At 32.0% G+C, this 23,511-nt stretch overlaps 1 protein-coding gene across 6 annotated transcripts in view; it reads left to right on the top strand.

The window, feature by feature from the left end:
• Window positions 1-23,511, top strand: part of LOC133190212 (regulator of G-protein signaling 6-like) — a 37,437-nt gene that overhangs the window by 4,836 nt on the left and 9,090 nt on the right. For all 6 annotated transcript variants that reach the window (XM_061325716.1, XM_061325715.1, XM_061325718.1 and 3 more), the window contains exons 2-13: window positions 2,898-2,997; window positions 8,966-9,132; window positions 10,044-10,098; window positions 10,872-10,936; window positions 15,052-15,128; window positions 17,528-17,609; window positions 18,931-19,032; window positions 19,597-19,658; window positions 20,273-20,392; window positions 20,572-20,775; window positions 22,236-22,343; window positions 22,593-22,721. In XM_061325716.1, coding sequence (XP_061181700.1) covers window positions 2,898-2,997; window positions 8,966-9,132; window positions 10,044-10,098; window positions 10,872-10,936; window positions 15,052-15,128; window positions 17,528-17,609; window positions 18,931-19,032; window positions 19,597-19,658; window positions 20,273-20,392; window positions 20,572-20,775; window positions 22,236-22,343; window positions 22,593-22,721 — 1,271 coding nt within the window. The remainder of the gene's footprint in view (window positions 1-2,897; window positions 2,998-8,965; window positions 9,133-10,043; window positions 10,099-10,871; window positions 10,937-15,051; window positions 15,129-17,527; window positions 17,610-18,930; window positions 19,033-19,596; window positions 19,659-20,272; window positions 20,393-20,571; window positions 20,776-22,235; window positions 22,344-22,592; window positions 22,722-23,511) is intronic.

Below are 23,511 nucleotides of genomic sequence, written 5' to 3'. Positions count from 1 at the left end.
ATTTCACAGAAATTTCTATTTTTAGTAACCATGGCAACACCGTCCATCGAAATCAAAAACCGATGCACTAAATTATGTATCTTAGTGTAGTCTACTTGTGTGCCAAGTTATATTGAAATCGGACCAAAACTGTAGGAGGAGTAGTGTTTTGAAAAATTGTTTACAGACAGACGGACAGACAGACAGACAGACAGACAGACAGACAGACAGACGGACGGACGACGGACACCTTACTGTCGCATAAGCTCTTCTGGTCTCTGACCAGTAGAGCTAAAAATGGTGCAATTTATGGTGCAAGATTTTCTGTGCATGGTTGGGGAGAATTTCTCCACTTTAGTTTACAGCACTGGTCAATCAACTACCTTTCATTTCCTAATTCTAGACATATTCATTAACCAACCTGTATATTTTATCCACCTCCTAACCCTTTATAGTCATCTCTACAGACCAATAAACTCGCTTGTTTCGAATTTTTTGTCGGATGGCAGAAAATTCAGATTTGTGGTCAAAGTCTAAAATATAAAATTATAATGCTTCAGTTCTGCAGCTAGTAGTACATGTACATAAATGTATAGTCTCTACCCTGCATGCCAATCAAATACAATTCAGCTCATCTTGACCATGTTTATCAGATCTGTTCATTGCGTTGATATTTCATGTATGCCTTCTTTTGAAAATGCTGTATAAGAGGTTTAGTGAAAATTATGGAGAATTTGTTTCTCTTGCACTTTCCATTTATACACCAATCTGGACAAATTTCTTCTCCTAGTGGTTGTAAGGAAGTATTTTATGTTTTTGGATCTATTGAAATTCAAAGACAAGTCAACTTTTTCGCAAAACTACTACATGTTAAGTCATCATTTTCAGCACAAATTATGCCTCAAAGTCTTGGTACTTTAGCATTTTAATCATTATTATTATTTCCCTTCTATGCCTCTCAGTTCTAACATTTTCCATGATATAAGTTTCAAGGATATGAATTTATGTAATGTTGATTATATAACATTTATTAAAACTATTACGCTATGGTTTTACTTTGTCAGCTCAGTGTGATTCAGTGTTTCTGCAGCATATATTCTGTAATGCAGCTGCAAAATGGGAAACTTCAAATGTACTATGCTTCAGCATATCCGAGAAGTGGTCTAAATCAAATTCTCAAAAACTCCAAAGAACGTTTAAAAAATTTAAAGTTACGAAATTTTTCAAAAGTCAGTAACATCAAAATGTACAACTTTCTACACTTTATACTACCATTCCTCATGATGAGTTCAGCTTTTCCGTCTTAACTTTTCTTGATTTCAACAACCTCGTTTAAATTCAGCATTTAGTAAATTCTGTGGTTGTTATAATGACCTTCTTAGTGAATATAACCTATCATTGGGTCATATTTTGACTGACATATTTCAAACCAATTCTCAGGCCTTTGTTTTTGTACTAAACTTGACTACGGAATACTCTGTCAACCTGACCAGTCAAAAGGGGATGCTTACTTCTCCAATGCATCTGATCCCACATTTTGTGTTCCAGGGGTCCATGTTTTTGTCCCATTAATGATTCCTTGTGTTTTCTGGATATATGAGATTGACCACTGTTTGTTTATTATTATTGTCACCTTTTACATTCTATATCGGATAATCTCCCTCTTTCTCTTATACTCTTGTATTTGGAATGTCATTAAAACTACTTAAGAATTTCGAGAAAAGATAGGTACTGTACAAGCATTGTTATTTGTGAATAAAGCTCTAGATTTAATACATCAGATTCTGATGACAGAGTACAGTCTTTGAGTGGGCTGACAGATAATAGACATGCTTTTATGAAGTGTGACCTAGATTTTTACTGAAGTTTTATACAAGTGTATTTAATCCTTGTTAGCTGATGGGCTTGTAACACAAAGGAAGTCCGCAGGATGAAGATTTAAATGGGTTAAATTTCACGAAAGGATTTTTAAATATATCTAAGAATCTGATGAAATGTTTTTTTAACTGTATATTATTATGACTTATCTAGTAATGGGAAATTCCAGCCATTTTGCTGACATTAGCAGGGTCTGATGTCTATTGAAGATTTCTAATTTGTCGGATAAATAAATTAAGTACCAACTATTGACAGTAGATATTTATTTCCTGATATAAGGGCATTAAAAATCTGCGTAGATGATTTTTTACACACTATACATTTTATGTACAGGGATACATACACGATGTTGATAAATATATGGATTTTCTCGTGACTGTTACGAAATATTTCAATTCCTTTAGCTGCTGAGTGCTGGATTAATTTGTTTATACAACCTGATTTTGTGTGTGTATGTATTGCAAAAAAAAAATTGTGAGAAGATGACACTGCTTTTACTGAGTAGACGAAAACTCATAAGCTTATTGTGGTTAATTAGGAAGAAACAATGCTATAGTGTATAATACCGCATACTTCATTGTAAGTCAGAAATCTTATTATTGGAGATGGAGAATCGTCATATGAGACCTCCAAAGACCTTGTTTGTTAATAAGGTAAATCTTAGCGATAGAAATAGCAGAGGATGTGCTATTTGTACACCATTGAACATTGAAGTCATACAAGGCAAAGGAAAACATGCCCATTTTATAAAATAGCACACATTTTACTAAAAGTTAATGAGATTTTAAAAAAATATGTGTGTTCAAGTAGTAATGATATCTCAAAACATGCAAATGTCCATTTTTTAATGAAATCTATTATCTTCAAGTTCCTTCTAGATCTGTCTGCTTTAATGTTAAATCTAATTTTCTATAAGATGACATTCCTTGATGAAACTAGTTGCATTTTATTCAGAGAAACTTGGTATTGTTGTATATGTGTTCATTATAAAACTTAGGGCTATAGAAATACAGAAACATATTTATTCTGTATAATTTTAGATGGAGAAGATGATAGTTGCCATGGCAAAGTCAGACAATGATGGAATTGTTATGAGGACAAAGAAAAATCTATTTAGTGACCAAATTCAATCCTTTTCAGGTAAGGTTCAGTCATTTATCTCAAAAGTACAAGTATTGGAAGAATGAAGGGAGAAAAAAAAACCTTTTGAAGGCAAGGTTCCATTAGACAAGAATAGATATGGGTTACCCCATATCCAAGATATTCGACTTTTAATTTATTCGAATTTTCATTGTGCTCAGATGATTTCTAATAAAAAAAACAAGTATTTACTGACAAAACGTCAGAGATACTCAAGCTGTAGAAAGTCATAATAAAAGTGCCATAAATATCCTAAAACGACAAAATATTTAGGCTACTGAGTTTCAACATCTTTTGTTGAATAAAATATGCATGTACTAGGAAACAAACTGCATGTTCATATATAACGTTAGATGTAGATGCATGTAGTGACTATCACAAAGTCGCTAAAAATAGTTTTAATTTCACATAGAACATAGACTAAATATAATTAATCGTATAATTTTAAAAATGTATTTAACACCTCGTTCATTTTCAGGAATATTTAAACCAAATAGCATGTTACAGGCCTGTAGCAACGTTTTCAAAGTGAAGGGGGGGGGGGGGCTCCGAAAAAAATCCCGCGTACTATATGGGCCTGTGCTACATGTGTACCATCTAACTTTCCAATGATATAATCTTCTGTAAAAAAAAATTCAAATCAAGTTCAAGCCGTTATGGATTATGAAAGATAGCCCATTTTTTATTAAATAGCAAAACTATAGATCTATCAAGGATAGATTTTAATTTATTTTTTTAATTTTGTGCTATTAAATTACTATCACCCATAGGCAGATATTAAAGATAGTCAACATGTCACCTTTTAGAACGAATGAACTTGTAATCAATGAACTTGTCCAGAGATGCATTGACGGCCGTTGTTAAACGCAAAGGAAAGCGCGAGATCGGTTGCGGCTATGGAGCATCACTGAATATTCCTTCGTCATAGGATAGAATCCGACATTTAACACTTAATATAGATTTTGAATATACAGATGTTTTGAAGATAAACTTAGTATATTTTCGTGTTTTTAAACTGAGTAGATCGATGACCTAGTCTCATTTTAGATAACTCAGCCCCTCTAGCCCAATTTAGGGCTTGAGTAAAAAACCTGCACTTCTTATGAAACTGGTGTATAGTTCTAAACTTCTTCATTTCCGTAGCAAATACTGATACCCAGTCTACGTGATCTAAGCGTCTCTAGCAAACGGTGCACACACCTGTGCTTGCAAGACCAAATAGCCTAGGTCTACACACGTGCGAAGATCCTTTCAGACGAGCTCGGAACGTTACGTTGCTTTGTCGAGAGGTTACGATTGCAGGTGTTTAACCATAATAACCATTCCGTTATTCATTAAAAGAGAGAAAAAAACACACAGTTAATGATTAACATATCCATTCAAAAGAAATTATAAGGCAATGAACGAACAATTATAATGACAGTAATATAACTGGTGAAAAGATTTATTATCAATCGAAGTATGACCTATATATTTTCGGGAAAAAGACTGAGGAGGCAGCGAGCGTAGGAATATGAAAACTTTTTATTTGCTTTTCCGGGGAAAAGATGATTTTCTTAAAATCTTTTTACGTTAATTTTGTTTTCTTTAACGTATTAAATATACATCATTATTCTTAACATTTGTTGTAATCTTGTATCTACTGATCATATGAATGGAACTATTTTCTTCGGAGCAATTGTGTGAAGAGTACCTGACTTTAGTAATATATCTTGAATAGATAATATGCACTGATCGAATATATTAAAAAATGACTTGCTTTTTGTTCATAGGCTTTCATAGTAAAAGCAGGAATATTAATTTGGGCCTGTCCATCTGTCTGTCTGTAACACTTTAGTTTCTGCAAGGTATCCTTTAACTCTTATAATGAAATTTACGACTCTTTCAAAAAAACCCATTGATTTTGAGGTCAAAAGGTCAGTGGCCAAGGTCAGAAATTCATACAGTAAAACTTGTTAAGTATGAATGCAGATGTATTGAATTTATGGATATAGTCTTTTGGGATCCCCTGTGACATTTATAGCAATTCCTTGTAAAAATTTTACAATAAGAAACTCTCATGTAATGAAGTTAATGATATAGCGAACTCATTTTGTCCATTAGAATGAAATTTACGTCTTTTATAATGAATTTTCAGAGATCTCTAAATTGATAATATTGAACTGACATTATGTTTTGCAAGTATTTATATTTGAAATCAAATTAATTGAAAAACTTCAGTACTTGAAGTCGAAGGTTAGTTATGAACATAAAACTTCCCAGTGTTATGTCTGTGGTCATACTTGATGGAAGCATTATATTGTGCATTGGCTAAATATACTTAAAGGAATTTGTTATATATGGATATAAGGAATTACTGATATAGCGAAGTAAATGTACAGGTCCCCAGGGTTTAACTATTACCAAGTTTTACTGTATATTGCATAAAATGGTTTCTAGATGATAACTTTATTTAAGCATTGAATTCTTATTTTTGGATGTCATTGGTCCTATAACACACCTTGAACAAATTGAATACCACACGTTAGTGTTATAGGACCGACAACATCCAAAAAGAAGAATTCAATGCTTATATTTACATTCTCTAATTTTCTCTCTTCATAATTGTTTATTTCGTTAATCTTTATTAAGAATTTAGTGCCTTTCAGAACTGGTGTGCTTAATAGACGCAAGAGCCGTTTGTGACGTTGGAAAGTTAAATAACGCAAATGAACATCGCGAGAAAAAAAAGACAAATTAATTTTAAACGCACAGTTGTTGTATTTTACGTTAATTTAACAGGGTAGTTGTTTTTTTTATTAAATTGAGTCAAAACAAAACATGGTATACATTTTGTTGTTCCTAGATATTGAAAATGCATATAGTTCCTACTGTGTATTCTACCGTGCGGTGAAAGGGTTTCGCGTGTGTTATAGAGATTTGAATATCGTAGATTTCTAATGGATTTCAATAAGAAAATTGCACTGAATGTAAATATATATATAGGTAGTCCTCTGTGAGCTTTTGCAATGGAACTTAAGATGATGACAAACTTAAGAAAGATTATTAATTTTTAGGCCTAACAAATTTATATAAAATATTAAATGGTTTCGAGATTAACTTCAATACTATCTATACTAATTAAAATATATAGTTCCTATTGATTTTTAATTATGTTACTTATGGGTCAAGAGTAAAGGTCACAAATTTGTATAATTATGTTGTACAAATTGTTTCCGGATAAATTATATTATAATTAATATTACCAATACTATCTCTAATAGACTATAGATTTTAAGTGGGGCCGGGACATAAATTCCCTAAATTAGCTTGTACTAATTGTCAACCATGTGATACTACTTCTATATTTCACAGTGTATACAAGTACCCTCAACTTCAAATTGAGTTTATCATAGTATATATATCATAGATTGTATATATCATATTATAGAGTGTGTATATACATGTATAGGAGGGGTGATCAAAAAGTTTGCGAACTATCTCTATATTTACAAAACCCGAATTCAGACCAGAATGAAATTTGGCATACATATAGTCATACGCATGTTCTATAAAAAGCATATCATATGTTTTAAATGTTTTGCTCCATGTTAAGGTTCAGATGTGCATTAATATTGGAGAGGACTACTTTAAAAAATAATGAACACTGAAACCTAATTTTATTTCTTTTATGGAAGTAATTCAATTAGTTCACAAACTTTTTGATCAGCCCTCGTATATGCTTTTGTGAATGAGTACATGTATTAATCATTTTCCAGTCATGTTCTTTTAAAATATTCTACTTTTGTATTTAACATTGTCTGTGTGCCTTTTGGGGGAAACCTTATTTCAGTCAGTTTTTCAAGTATTGAATAATTGTTATATATATATATATCCAGGTTTCCTCATCATTTTGGGGAAGGAATTCAATGCAGGCCTCAAGACTATAAACTGAAAACAGACTTAAGTCAAAATTTTGATTTTAATTAAATAATTCTTGATAATGTTTCAGGTACAGTTTTATAAAATTGCAGGTTTGTTTCACATAGCAAAAAATATGTTTGAATCTCATAACTATTTCAGAAGTTAATATATCTTAATTTGAAATTTTGACTTAATTCTGTTCTCATGGTTTAAAACCTTACCTCACCCCATTAATAGAAATAGCACAAAACTACAAATAGAAATACATGTAGTATAAAATTATGTATAGATATAAAATTGAGTATCTCTTCAAAGAGCAAATAGTATCCATAGCCCCATATTACCTGGTACATGTAATTTGACTCGGGCTAATTATCTACAAGTTGACTGAGACTTATCCTATAGTATGTATTTAATTAACAACTAAAACATTTCTCTCTGTGGAATATGAAGTCTCCTCACTTGTTATTACAGCTGACAGTAGTATAATTTATAGCTTCTTCAATAGTTGGTCCAGGCTATTTTTCTTTTCTTCTCACTCTGTAGTAATTTGAGTACTGTTTGACGTCAGAAACCTCAATCAATTCTCAGTCAGTGGCAGATTATCATCACTGTGTCTAAATATAGATCAGACATTACACCTATATTCAGCCTGATCCTATAAATTAAATGTATATTGGTTCATACCTTGACCAGGTGTGTCGTCACTATCACCTCTGGACTAATTCCAGGTAAATGTTGCTAGCATGAGTCATTAACTGATAATGACAGAAAATTATATCTAAAATTATGTGTGCAAAAGGCATTTAATGCTGGGGGGGGGGGGGGTATCATAGTAATAATAAACTTAAAAAAAAAAAAAGATATGTATATGTTATCTGTTTTGAAATTTAAAATGAATGAATGCCTCGATCTACACACTCTCCCAGATTCCTGAAGCATTGATTAATATAGATGATGTTCGTGAACAATAGAACAGGTGTAGCTTAAAAAAAAGGTATTGCAAAACATGCAAAACACTGGTATGTGCAAAACACCTATACATGCAAATACTAGAAGGCCTTCTCTACTGATAATTATGGCTCTCTTCAGACACAAATGATGTTCTTTTGTTAACAAATACTGTGAAATCACTAATTTTCATGAGGTTTTAATTTTCGTTGTTTTGTGGTATGAAGAGAACCATGAATTTTTGTCCCCGACGAAGTGTAAAATTCTATCCAAATAAATATCGACTCAACACTTTTTCAACCACAAATGAAATCCCAACCAAGCAATATTTTTTTGCCAAACTATGAAAATTTGACGCCATGCAGGAAAATGAATGATTTTACAGTATGCCATGATTTTACAGTATGCCATTTCAGTTTTAATTCTTTAAAATTGTAAGAGAACAAAGATTTGTGCATGTTTGTATTTATCATGATAGCCTATGAATTATTTAATGATGACATAAAATGTTGCCATTGTGCCATACTCAGTTTTTAGCTCACCTGAGCTGAAAAATTCAAGTGAGCTTTTCTGATCACACAGTGTCCAGCAACTGTCCATCTACCTGTCTGTCTGTCCATCCATCTGTAAACTTTTCACTTTTTCAACTTCTTCTCTCAAGAACCACTAGGCCAATTTTTACCAATATTGGTACAAAGCAATAGTGGAAGCTTTCATATCATGGCCCAGGGGATAGGGTGGGGCCATAATAGGGATTATATATGGAAAAATCTTTGAAACTCCTCAAATTCATGATGAATCATATTAATATGGAAGCATCCTCTGGTAGTGTAAATCCATTTTTGTTCAAATCATAGTCCCTTTGTATAGAATGGGGCCACAAAAGTTGATTAAATAATATAGAGGAGTACATGTATGTTTGGGGGAAAATCTAATGCAGAACAGCAGGACCAAAGTGACTCAGGTGATCATTGTGGCCCATGGGCCTCTTGTTTTCTTTATTATAAAATAGTTTTCCACTATTAGTGATAGATGCAAGTTTTCAAAATTTTAAGTCTATTTGAGGCTTTATGCTGCTGTTGCTGTGTTATAACATTTTATTGTTTTATTGTAGGCTGTGATATAGTGGACTGGTTAAAGAGAAAATACAATATATCGGATGTCAAAGAAGCATGTTACCTAGCAACCAATTTATGTCAATATGGCTATATTTACCCAATAGACTTTAAACTTTCAAGTTACATTGTGAAATATGACAGGTCTGCAGAATATAGGTTCCAGGTAAAAAAAAAAGGATTTATAAGTTTTTAATCAAACTGAATTCATTTCATCATCTTTGTCATGCAAATGTCTGAGTCAAATTACTGTTATCCCATAATACATGTATGTCCCTATTAGTGCACACTGTCTTTTTCAGTTTGAAAAGAATAAGTTCCTCCTTTTGTAGACTGCTAGGTTAAGGATTCCAATATTTTGATCCCCCATCTCTGTCGTCTTAGATAACAATGATGACATCATGTAAAAACAAGACAAAACATGTATGAATCTGGATGAATACAGTCATGTAAACACAATTCTTCTTTTCATACATGCTCAAATATTAATTTTGCATCATATGAATAATGTTAACTAAAGATAAATATATAATTGTGGTGCAGATAACTCTCATGGAATAAAGATTGAAAGCAAACTTGATCTCCCTGCACTGGCTAATATGAAGTATGTTGCTGACTAGTTCTTGGAAGTAGAGGCATGGATCAGAAAATTTTCATTGTTTGTGAATATTTTAATTCAATTTGAAAGAAATGTATTCTAACCAAAATGGAAACATATCAAATTTCATGATCCATATTTTATATTACATATTCATTGATATATCATGTAGACCTTTCACAAAGCCATAGGATAGCACATCTGTACAGTTGAATCACTTGAATACCAGTTGGACAGGCACAGCCCCCCCCCCCCCCCCCCCAAGTTAATATAAAACTCCACAAACAATTTAAAGCTTTTGTCCAAACTATTTTGAAAAGATTGGGGAGCTTATATTGTGTTGTTTTTCCTAAATTCTGTAATTTTATTTGCATTATTTCAATATGTATGAACTCTGTGGGCAGTTTATAGAAAGATGGCAGTACATTGTGATCTGTCACATAAGAAGGCATAAAAACAGTGAGTTCTTCTTTACACAGGCTCCATATTTCTGGCCATTCCGTAAAGATGGGACTGCAGATAGCATCAAATATGGTAAGGTCAATGTTTCAAAGGTAGTAAAAGTTATACCTTTAGTTATTACATGTACTTATACTGTACATTAGAGGCTGATTTACAACAAATATTTGCGTATTGAATGCAGTTAATATTTTTGTATTAAACCTTGAAATAATTTATTTTTTCAAACCTCATTGATATAAATTGAATGCTTTGTACACATTGACCACTTAGCAGGGCCTGGGAAGGGGCAGTGCCATATGCCCATACTGCTGAAATGGTGCAGTGCAATAATGGTGTACTGCACTAAGCGGGCATGCATGATTTTCTAGTTTGTAATTTCATTGCAGCTGGCTCTATCGGTATTCTTCATTGAAGTTTAATGAAATCTGTGATGTATCATATAATAAAATCTGAACCACCATTCAACATACTGACATTAAATTTTTATTGTCATGCAGAAATGTATGCATTATAATAGCATCATACTATGATATATTTTAGAATGGCCCAAATATATTTCCTCTTGGCCCCATAAAATTTTAAAAATGGCTCCATCATTTTATGAATAGTGGGGCCGTTGGCCCCACCTGTTGTTTGACCTTCCCAGGCACTGCCACTTATGACATCACTGTGAAATTATGTTGATTGCTAATAACAACAATGAATTTGTGGTCATGTGACGAACCAATATTTAAACAGTGATGGATACGCATTGCTCAAATTATAGTGTTATTTTAGCTGGAGAACATTTGCAAATATAATTAATATGATACAGTATTTTCAAGCTACCCTCCTTTTCTTTTCAGCAATCTATCTACAGAAAAGAAGTTTAAGAAATAAACAGAAACATGGATTAGAACCATATGAACAGGTTTGTGAAATGAATTCCGGGGCTAGTGGGACTTGTATTTAGTGGTACTATATGTATGATAATATGTATAAATAAAAAATTTATCTGTAACGAAGTGAAACATTTTAGAAGAAAAAAAGGAAGGGGGGGTTAGCTCACTTCAGTCAGAAACTTTAGAGATCTTCTGTAGTTGAGTATTTCCTGTCATCTGTCCCTCCTATGCCTGTTTGTAAACTTTTGACATGCTAATTTCAACCAAGCTTGACACAGAATATCCTTGGGTAAAGAGGGTTCAATTTTTTTTCTGATGCAGAGCAATGTCCCCTTGTGGTGAGATAATGAATGGCAAAGTAGAATCATTTTAAAAATCTTTTGTGGAATCAATGGATTGTGTTCAATTTTGTTTTCTTTTTTTGATGGAAACCGATACCAAATCTATAAAAAAGTATAATTGCTTATATATCAAGAAAAAAAATGGGAAAAATTTGTTTTAAAGGCAGAATTTGAAGCAAAACAAACAATTATATAAGTATCAAATAAGCTCAATATTTTTATTAGACACCATTTTAGGACATGAAATAAATACAATAACAATCCCTGTTCATCAAAAACAACAAAAGATAAGTAATGTGTTTAGATTATATTAAGGTTTCTTTGCACACTCTGCGTCCAGACAAGAAATAGCGATGCAGGTGAGCAATATTGTCCCTGTGGCACTTGTTTCTTTGTATGATAGATTTTGCCATAAAGTTTCTCTCACTGGCCAATATTAGAACTGTTATTTTGTACATGAAACTTAAACATGCTTTACTAGAGCTTACTTAGTCATCTTTCAATGAATTCTAATGACTCACAAGTTCTTTGTATTGAAAAATCAGAGGAGGTTTAATAAAGAATTGTTTTTTTTATTTAGTGTCACTTCAGGTCAGAGTGAACAAACAACTTATTTCAGTTGCTTTTTATCAGCTCAGAGAGAACAAACTGCTTATTTCAGTCTTTTATTATTAGCAGTAAAAACACCGTATTAGATGACATTTCGTTATGAACAGATACAGTTCTTTGTACAGTTGAGTGAAGTTTTTTTTAATCTGTATTAAATGATCTCAAGTTGTTTATGCTAGTGCTAGATTTGATAGTGCAGTTATAATTAATTTGTTGATCTGTAGATTCAAGCTAAATTTCCTGGATCCTTGAAGTATAAATAGTTCCTAAACAGGTCATTTTTAAATTTAAGACTATAGATTTAATAGTCTTGTGATATTTTTATCTTTAATTATAAGGTATATACATGTATATGTTAATTACAGATTAAAAAAAAGGTTGCAGTAATAAATACTCTCAAAGCTGAAAGTGCTCAATGAAAAAAGAGAGAGTTCATTTAATTAGTGAACACTTTTGAAGTGTGGATCAAGGAAGTTCAGTTACTGTGACACAATATATGACATGTTCCTGTGGGTGCTTGATAAATAGGAAGTTTACCATTATATGAATGAATACATGCATGTACAATACTTGGTAAGCTGCCTTTGTCCAGAAAATGAAAGTAATTTTATGAGCCGGGACAATAAAATAAAAAAATCAATTAACAACAAAAACAGAACTTTCTGTATTTAAGCACAGAACCTGTAGTTAATCATTAAATTGATATGCAGCAAATAAAAACTAAATTTTTAGGTCACCTGAGTCACTCAGGTGACCTATTGCTATTTGCTTTTGTCCCTCATGCGTAGGTCAAAAACTTTTGATCATTTTTAGCATCTTCTCTTGAACTTTTGAAGCAATTTCAACCAATTTTGGCATATAGCAACAAATTGATGAAGGGGTACAAAAATCTTGAATTTAGTGGTTCCTGTCCCCCTGGGGCTTGAGAGGTGGGGTTAAAACCATCATAATTAGAGATATCTTTTAAAAATCTTCTTCATCCTGGACATCATGCAGTTTAAATGTTGGCATGATTGTAAGAAGCATTGAGCTCTCTACCAAAATTATGAATTTCATGGCCCCTTGGTCAGTGGTTCTGGAGTTAAGGCAGGGCTCTTATGATCATATAGCGAAAATGCATACATGTATATTCTTTAAAAATCTTCTTCTTTCTCCTTGTATATCTAGCAGATAAACTAGGTGCATGGTTATGATGAGTGAGAATGCCTCTTCCAAAATATTAAATTGTGAAATTTGTGGCCATAAGGTCAGGGGGTCTGGTGGAAGGGAGGGGCCTCTATTCATTTTCTAGTGAAAATGTATCATTCCTTTGAAAATCTTCTTCTCTGCTCCTGCATGTTAAGTAAACCAGTAAGTGCATCATTATGATGAGCAGGGGTGCCTATTCCAAAATTGTTAATTTCATGGCCCCATGATCAATGGTTCTGGTGTTAGGACAGGTCTCTATTGATTATATAGTGAAAATTTATAGATTGTTTGAAAATCTTCTTTCTCCTGGGTATTTAGTAGATAAAGAAAGTGCATGGTTATGATGAGCAAGGGTGCCTCTTCCAAAATTGTGAATTTCATAGCCCCTGGATCAGGAGTTCTGGTGTTAGGACAGGGCTCTATTGATTGTATAGTGAAAATGCATAAATTCTCTAAATATCTTCTTCTCAGTCCCTGGGTATTTCAAAGCAGACAAACTTATTGCATGGTTATGATGAGCAAGGATGCCTCTTCCAAAAACTTGAAATTTATAGACCCTGGGTCAGGGGTTCTGGTGTTATGGTGGGGCTCTTTTGAATATATCATGAAAATGTGTTATTTCTTTGAAAATCTGCTGCTCTGCTCCTGGGTATTTAGTAGATAAACAAAGTGCAAAGTTATGATGAGCAAGGGTGCATCTTCCAAAATTTTGAATTTCTCGGCCCCTTGGTCTAGGGCCTCTGGTGCTAGTGCTATTGATTATACAGTGAAAATACATTAATTCTTTAAAAATCTTCTTCTCTACTCCTGGGTATTAAGCAAACAAAAAGTGCATAGTTATAGTGAGCATGTGTGCTTCTTCCAAAATGGTGAATTACATGGCCCCTAGGTAAAAGGGTTCCAATGTTAGGGCAGGGCTGTGTTAAATCTGTAGTGAAAATGCATTATTCTTTAAAAATCTTTTCTGCTCTTGGGCATCTAGGAGGCAAGCAGAGAACAAGTTTTAATAGGCAAGGGTATTTTTACCATATTTTAACCATAATTTTGAAATTTTGGACCACTTGGTCAAGTTTCTGGTGCTGGGTAGGCCTCTATTAATTTGTAGTCTACTGAGAGAAGTTATTCCCATTGCTGTTCACCTATGATAATTAATCACTGTAAGTAATGTAATTGAAAGGTTAATCAAATAAGAGAATTATACAAGAATTTTTATCATATATAATACAAAAAAAGTATTTTAATGGTCAGGCAGACTTGTAAATAATAGATAAATAAAGAGACAAAAATTGCCTTATCTTTGCACATTAAATGTTCTTCAAAGAACAAGGGAGGCCAGTGAAAGGGGATGAGAACGGTTTTCCTATAGTGATCAAGCACTATTGTTTTGTTTAATCAGAATAGTGATAGGTACAAATGGGGGCAAGTACAGGCAAATAAATAGATCTACTATAAGATTTATTACTGTGTATCATACTAGACTAATTATTTTGTTGATCCTTGATTATCCTATTTCTATTTCTTTTGGGCAACGTAGCTTGATCTAGTAGTTTATTATGTTTTATTTTATACTTCTATGCATCCTTTAATATGTCTGATACTCAGTGACTGTTACTTCCCTTGGACCTCTTGTTATTGGATGAAAGACATAATTTGAATTATACTGATGATGCCTATGTCGTTTAATATGTCCTATACTCAGATGACGGTTACTGCCCTTGGGTCTCTTGTTATTGGATGAAAGATATAATTTGAATTATACTGTTGATCCCTATGTCTACGTGAGAAATTTATTACATGTATTGCATAATTTTGCAAAAATGCTCCACTTTCAAAATAGGATGACTGGTTTTTTTTTTATTGCTAAAATACATGTAAATACTTTTCATTAAATGTATATTGCAAATGTTGTTCTTTGAGTCTTTGCAATATTAATTACTCTTGTAAAATCTACAGTATAAATTTACATGTGATGCCTTTTGTTAAAGACTTTAAACATTGTATTTTAGGAGGCATTTGATAAACTACTGAAGGTGTTTGCCGATAAGAAAGAATTTATAGAGAAGCAAGCAAAAGAACAAGTCAGGTAAATGTGGTGTTTTTGTTTGGTCAACTTAACTCACATGTAATTCACGAGGTCTACAGATGCTGTGAATCTGGAATTTATTTTATCAATTTATTTTTTGTGAATTGGGGTAAAAATGTTACGCTGTTGTATTATTTTTTCACATTTCTAACTTTTGCAAATTTAGCCAAGAGATAAAAATAAAAGATGAAAAAGAAAAAAAAACACCAAAAATTTAGAACAGGGATAGTGTCACATAATTAAATTGTCTGAAGAAAAAAAAATTTATTATTGACAAAAATATTCCTGTATATTGGAGTTTTTAAACATATATTAGTTCAAAGTTTCTTAAAAAAGAAATGATTGATGAAACATTATTTAGAAAAATTAGATTTATTTTTTATTGAAGCTTAATATAAAATTCTTTTGAATTGATAAAATAATGTAAAATAAATGATTCACAGGAATTGCACATAAAATATAATTTTATATTCACAAGCAGTTATAAATAAAAAACATTCCCTATCATATAAATATACCACACAAATATAATTAACTATTTTCTGTTGATTTATTTTTAAGAAAAATATTTTTGTGAAGATGTTGCATTTGCAAAATTGCTTAAATTTATCGACAGTAAGAATGTTCATATACAGTATGCTACTAGCTCGGAATCCCTGTCTTTCACATTTGGAGTTCTCTGTTTTTTCTGTATGCAGCTTACTTTTTAACAATACAAGGGAAAGCTTCATATTTTGAAAAGTTGAAGGTCATTGTCTCATGTCAAGGCAAAATATCAAACTGGAATTTGTAGAAAGTTTCCATCTTCATGTTATTTTTTGGAGAGAAAAACACCACTCTAAAAATTCAGGAAATTAGACAAAAGGAATAAGATAAGTATCCTGTGTTGTAGTCCTATAGAACAGGTTGATTACAATGTCATTTAAGGGTTTAGAATTATTGATCCATTACAATTCTATTTTAAATAACACCATTTACTTTTGGCAAAATAACAGCATTTATTTTTTCGTAAAAGTATCGTGTAATCATTGCTTACTTTTATAAACTGAATGATAATGAATTTTCCACTTACATGTAGTAGCAATCAGAAGCTATAGCTAAATGAATGATTAAACTTGCAAAAAATAAGGAAAAATTATATATTTTTAATGACCCTACAAACAAGATATAGTGGTTTTATGTTAATAACAAAATCAAATTGCTTAAAGGAATATTTCTTCCCTTTAGAAATTTTATTAAATCTCACGAACCCAAAATATATCATTTTATATAAATAAAATCGTGGAATCAGCAGTAAACCTATGCATGCTGCTACAGATGGCTGTGGATGAATTTTTTCCAGAATGACCAAAGCAGGGTTATATTTTCATGGCCATCAGGCAGCTTCTGTTAGGTGAGCAATGCAGGCTTGCAAGCCACACAGTGTGCTCTGAATTTTCACTTTTCACTATCTTTTCATATCAAAACATGTAGAAGGAAATCATATAATTTTTGGATCTCCTCGTTTAATAAAGCTTGCAATATGTTAGAATTACATGTAATCTTGTTCACATACATAGCATGGGTTTTACCATAGATATTTTTTTTTCTGTGCATCACCAATTTTTTAAATCAAGTTGTTATATTTTTTTTATGATCAGTGATTTTTTTAACATTAAAGAAAATTTTAAAATTATATGAGAGTAAACTAAACATACTTGGTAAAATTTGCTAATAATTCTTGTAAACATTACTTCTGAATGTACTTGTAATTGAATTTGTCACAAAGAGGTTAGTGGTTGTGTACTCAGGTAGGATTCATGATCTTGCACTAATAGCCACTATTATAGATCATGTACTTGTATCATGAATTCTTGAACCTTGGCAGTATTTAAAAAAATATCGCAGGCATTCATAAATACTGCTTGAATGAGAGGTGAATTGGCTACCATTTCCCATAACCATTTCTTAATAAATTTCTGGTTATTCTCAATCATTTATTTACATATTTAATTCCACATATTGATTTAAATCTTGTAAGTTTCACCATATACCCCTAATCATTTACACTGCACATTTAATTTTATAATTTCTTACTTAATCATGTACTTAAAGTCTCTTATTTTAAGAAAAGAAAATTCTAACCAAAAGTAAAAAAAAAAAAAATCCAACATAACACTAATTAAAACAACTGTTGCATTTGATGGCCAGTACATTACTGTTAAAAATTTTGTCATTTTGTTTACGCACATGTTGAAGTTTCCACACATTTTATTATTTTGAAGATTATTTTATTACATGCCAATGGTGAATATTTTTTAATTTATTTTTATTCATTTGAAGGTTTTGGCTCTCCTTTTTTAATGGAAAATTATGCCTTTTTTTATATAAACACTCAAAGGTTGTATTTTTATTTTCAGTGAAGCAAAGAGGCAGCGAAGGACAGAGAAGGTGTTGTTGGACCTTCAGGAGAAGGCATTTTGGAGAGTTCATCGACCTCCGGTAATTATGTAATCATTGTTGAAATAGGACAGAGATGGTGTTGTTAGACTTTTAGGAGAAAGCGTTTTGAAAAGTTCATTGACCTCTGGTAATTTCTGTAGATCACCAGATTTTAGCCATACCTTATTTTCGTGAGATGGTCATTTGGTATTAAAAAGTGAGACATAATTATCAGGAATATTAGTTATTGTTCTTTATAATCTTAAGTAATATTAATACAAATGTATGCGTGAGAATAAATTTTCATAAGCAGACAGTCTTGCATAATTATGCAGAAATAAAGTTATTGCAAATAAAAATTGATTTACGGTAAATTATCATTGCAAAATGGGGACAGAGAAGGTGTTGTTAGACCTTCAGGAGAAGGCATACATCATTGTTTTTATTAAATATCCTTTGATGCACCATTCCAAATTTCCAGCAGGTTATTCTAATTTAAAAAAAAAAAAATTTGCAACCCAATTTTTTTCATTTGAATACCCTGATATTTTAAATTATGGTTCTTGACTTTTATTTAAGGAAATTGTCGGAACCTGATAAACAAGTGTGGTACTTATGAAAGTTTTTAACCAGCTATTGAATTATATTGAATTGGTCAATTACATGACTTCATTCTTTCACATACATGTATTTTCAATCTAATTAAAATTAGATGTTCCGAATCCGCTACCGCTTCTCAAAAGCGGTAGAGGATTCAGAACATCTAATTTTAATTAGATTGATGTATTTTCTATTTTAAGTATTTTATGTTGATAAAGTTAATCCTCTGTGATCACGGTTTATTTCCTATGTAAGTTGTAAGAAGAGTTTTGATTGGTAAACAAGCCCGATGTAAATTCTGTACAACCAGCTGAAGAGTGGAGGTAAATAATGTGAAATCAGGATGAACTAGTCTCTCAAGCAAAAATAGTAAATAACATGATGTCACAATGTATTGTAGCATGTGGTAAATCTTGATAGGTAATTTGATGCACCATTTATTGGACTTGGGTAATGAATTTATTTGGGTACATAGGAAATAAATTCACTATCCAGGTTCCATCAAGTGTGTATGGGGATTTACCTCGGGTTGTATTGCACTGCATCTTTCAGCTTCAGGGTGTATGGAATACAACTTGGGGTAAATCCATGTATACCCTTTATTGAACCTGGATAGCTAATAGTCTCTTAAATTTAAAATTCTTAGACTAATGAATAATGAATTTATTCCCTGTAACCATATTCCAGAATACTACATTCATTAAAAAATCCTCTAGTAAATGTGCAATAATTATAATCAACCTGTATGTGTGTCACTTAAATGATAATATTTTAACCACAGCCTGGTTGTATAAAGACAATGGAAGAGGGACCAAAGAGATATTTCCAGCCGAGTCAGATGGCAGCAAGGCGAAGAAAGAACAAAGAATCATATAAAGCTGAGGTAGGGACTGGCTCCAGACCCCCCTCCCCCCCCCCCCCCCCCCCCCCACACACACACACAAACACACAACTCATTCATACACATACTCATTATTCAAAGAAAGTAATATATTAATGTGTGCACTTCAATGTATTTATGCAAGTTTTACTCCTTGTAAATTTGTAAGGTTTACATGTACAGTATATGTATACATGTATTTGTTATATATATGAAATGTTTGTACATGAATAGGTGTTTTAATGCAACAAATAATTTACCTGAATGTGGAAAAAAATATTAATGAGTAAAAATGAGTAAAAACTCACTGAAGTCTGGTGTATATAAAAATAAAAATGAATATTGAAATTAAGAAGTATTTTTGTTCCGGACTGTAGCCTATTTACTGTCATTTGCACTGACCTAAAAATTTTACATGTACGTACTATGCTTATTCACATTAAAAAAGGATATCCATTTCACATTTAGAATATTTGTCTTCAAAATGAAAAACATATGTTGTAGGTCTTGAAACATTGTTACCTGCACATGGCAGTTACTTAAAAATTAATGTTTTGTAAATTCCAGATTAAGTTTCTTCAGAGAGCCTTAGAGAAACCCAAGCCAAAACTCTCAAAAGTCCTTGAAAGGTAAACTTTTGTCCATTTTATGTTCTAAAATTGTTAAAATTAAGTTTCTGTGCATGTTGAATTTAGTAATACAGTAAGCTATAATGTTAATAGAGGATGTTCAATGTTTTATAGTTGAAGAAGGAATTCATATCACAAGTGGGACAGGATTTTTTTTTTAATTATTTTCCTAAGTGTGAAAATATAAAAAAAATCTGTCTCACAAGTGAAATAAATTTCATATTCAAACAAAAAAACAATGAATTCTCTGTTTATTACATTTTCTTTGATTTTCTGTTTGCCTCTGTCATTTTGTAATGCTGTGTTGTAGACTGTGACTTCATAGTTGAGCGGTTTTCAGATGTCATAGCTAAGCAATTATGTGACTGAAGAATGAAATTGTAACATGGATTTTACCAACAATTTTGAGAAACTTTAGAGTTTTAGTCTCTGTCAGGATGGTTTATGTACTCTTGCTAATTTAAAACAGACTAGGAAGTATTTTTTACAGCACGCATTGTGAAGGGAAGGAAAATCTCGATATATATATATATATATATATATATATATATATATATATATATATATATATATATATATATATATATATAGAGGAGTCATTGTTTTTCCCTCAGTTATGTGACCTGGAATGAGCAGTACCAGGAATATGATCCATTTCTGGATCAGAGTGCAGCGCTTCCATCCAATCCCTGGATCTCAGATGACACACTATTCTGGGAAGCCAATGACACGCTGTAAGAACACAATCATTGTGTAAAGAATGCATTAAATAAGAAGACAGGCTTCTTATACAGCAGTTTGATGATAAACTACTCAAATTTTGACTCTGGAAACACTTGATACTAAGTGAGAGTTTGTGTAATATATCACTTTTTTCTTCATTTCTGTTTTGATATGTTATTTGCTCTTGAAGGGTAAAGATTCCAACAGAATTAAGAGTCAAGAAATGGGGGATTAGTTTCTACAACTTGATCAAGGATGAGCAGGGGTTGACAGAGTTTGAGAACTTTCTACATACGGAGTACAGCCAGGAAAACATCAGGTTCTGGAAGGAAGTGGAGGATATGAAGTATGGACCTCGATCGCTGGTTGTGGCCTCTGTGGACAAAATCTACAGGTACATACAGTGAATAAATATTATGTGAACAAAATCTACAGGGTACAGTGTATATACATTATGCAGAAAAAATCTTCAGGTACATACAGTCTATATACATTATGTGGACAAAATCTACAGGTACATACAGTGTATATAGATTATGTAGACAAAATCTACAAGTACATACATACATTATGTGGAAAAAATCTACAGGTACAAAAATATTTGTGTATAGAAGCAACAGGTACAAGTTTAAATAATTTTCAAAGACATGAATTCAGCAAAAAGTTATTTCCCGTTAGCCACCACATTGGAGATCAGCATGCTCAGATTCCTTCATTATCCAATTTTTGGGAGTGGTAGTGGAAACATTGTTTATCTGAAAAGTACACATTTATTAAAGTCTCCTTTCATTCAAAATTTTTGTTTCTCAGATTTTTTTTTCCAAATATTGCTGCTACATGTTTAAATTTAGAAGGACAAAGAAGAGAAATCACCAAATTGACTCCAAGATGGTGACCAAGGGAAATAACTTGGAGGGAAAATATGACATGGACGCTATCTATATTGTTTGAAAATAGAAATTTCCCGCACAAAAATACCATTAAAAGACAATGTCTAAAATAACATATTTTACCTATGTGTAGACAGAATTGACATATACTAGTATACATGTATAATATGTGGACAAATCTTTTTGTATGAGTATACAATAATTATATAGACAGATTTTGTAGGAATAAATACCCAGTACATAAAAAAAATGTAGGCTATGTGCAAAGAAATTCTACAAGTAAATGTAGACTACATGTATGTTTGGACAGTTTCTACAAGTAGAAGTAGTCTAGGTGTTGACAGTTTGTATAAGAAGAAGTAGGCTATGTGTGGTCAGTTTCTACAAGTAGAAATAGGCTATGTGTGGACAGTTTGTATAAGAAGAAATAGGCTATGTGTTGACAGTTTGTATAAGAAATAGGCTATGTGTTGACAGTTTGTATAAGAAATAGGCTATGTGGGGACAGTTTGTATAAGAAATAGGCTATGTGGGGACAGTTTGTATAAGAAATAGGCTATGTGGGGACAGTTTGTATAAGAAATAGGCTATGTGTTGACAGTTTGTATAAGAAGTAGGCTATGTGGGGACAGTTTGTATAAGAAATAGGCTATGTGGGGACAGTTTGTATAAGAAATAGGCTATGTGGGGACAGTTTGTATAAGAAGTAGGCTATGTGTGGACAGTTTGTATAAGAAGAAATAGGCTATGTGAGCACAGTCTAAAGATAAAGAATGATCTACTGTGCATCTGTGATAATTAAAATAATATGTTTATTGAAATGGATTCTATATACTGCATAATACTCATCAGGTCCTGTGATCTTATGCTGGAGTAAAGTTGAAGTGGACAAGACATTGATAATTAGCACATCTAGCTCTAATGACCTTATTTATAAAGTGAATTTTCTTTTTTTTTTCACCAGAGAATATTTAGCTAAAGGGGCACCAAAAGAAATAAATATAGACAGCAAAACTTTAGAAACAGTAAACAAAAATAGAGAGAAGTTGCATGGAAAACCAGATGCTTTAAGGTACTGTTATATTTCCTACTGATTTAATACAAGACATTCCATTCTGATGGAAATAATTTGCTGTAATTTAAAATATTTATACTTATAGGTAATTTCTGTCAATTTTTTTCTTTATGCTCCATTATATGATCTTTGTGCTTAAATATACTAAGAACTTTCATCTGTTGTGTAATTGTGTAAAAAAGATTCAGAAACTTAGAAGGACAATGTGTGTTTTATTTATCTTTTATATATTTGAAAACATTACAGGTATATATTTGATCCTGCCCAGGAACATATATATTTACTAATGAAGAAAGATAGTTACCCCAGATTCCTGAGATCTGACCAGTACCTAACCTTGAAAGAGACTGCCCATAATCAGCCAATAAAGAAAAGGTACCTACTATTATTGTACATAAGAGATTGCCCATAATCAGCCAATAAAGAAAAGGTACCTACTATTATTGTACATAGGAGACTGTCCATAATCAGCCAATAAAGAAAAGGTACCTACTATTATTGTACATAAGAGACAGCCCATAATCAGCCAATAAAGAAAAGGTACTGACTATTATTGTACATAGGAGACTGCCCATAATCAGCCAATAAAGAAAACGTACCTACTATTATTGTACATAAGAGACAATCCATAATCAGCCAATAAAGAAAACGTACCTACTATTATTGTACATAGGAGACTGCCCATAATCAGCCAATAAAGAAAAGGTACCTACTATTATTGTACATAGGAGACTGTCCATAATCAGCCAATAAAGAAAAGGTACCTACTATTATTGTACATAAGAGACAGCCCATAATCAGCCAATAAAAAAAGGTACCTTACATAAGTAACAGCCCATAACCAGCCAATAAAAAAAGGTACATTATATTGTACATAAGAGAGGGACCATAAAAAGAAATTGTATTTTTAGTGTGCCTGTTTGTCTGTTATTTCTATGCTGGTATTTCTGATACACAACGTACATGTATTTCTCTGTCATTCCTTTTGACTGCCTAAAAAAAATGATAAAAGTCATACTTTGGCCAATTTGATGATCAGTATATAAGTTTTCTTTTCAGTCAGAGAACCTTCGGTATGTGAAGGTTAAATAAGACATTTTCACTGGTTTAGGTTTCACATTCACATCTTGTGTTTGTATTATTGGTCTTTATGTAGTATACCTAT

The sequence above is a fragment of the Saccostrea echinata genome, unplaced genomic scaffold (assembly GCF_033153115.1).
Source record: "Saccostrea echinata isolate AGI-Se365-2 ecotype Australia unplaced genomic scaffold, CSIRO_AGI_Sech_v1 ptg000022l, whole genome shotgun sequence".
NCBI lineage: Eukaryota > Metazoa > Mollusca > Bivalvia > Ostreida > Ostreidae > Saccostrea > Saccostrea echinata.
This window is presented reverse-complemented; position numbering and strand designations above follow the sequence as displayed.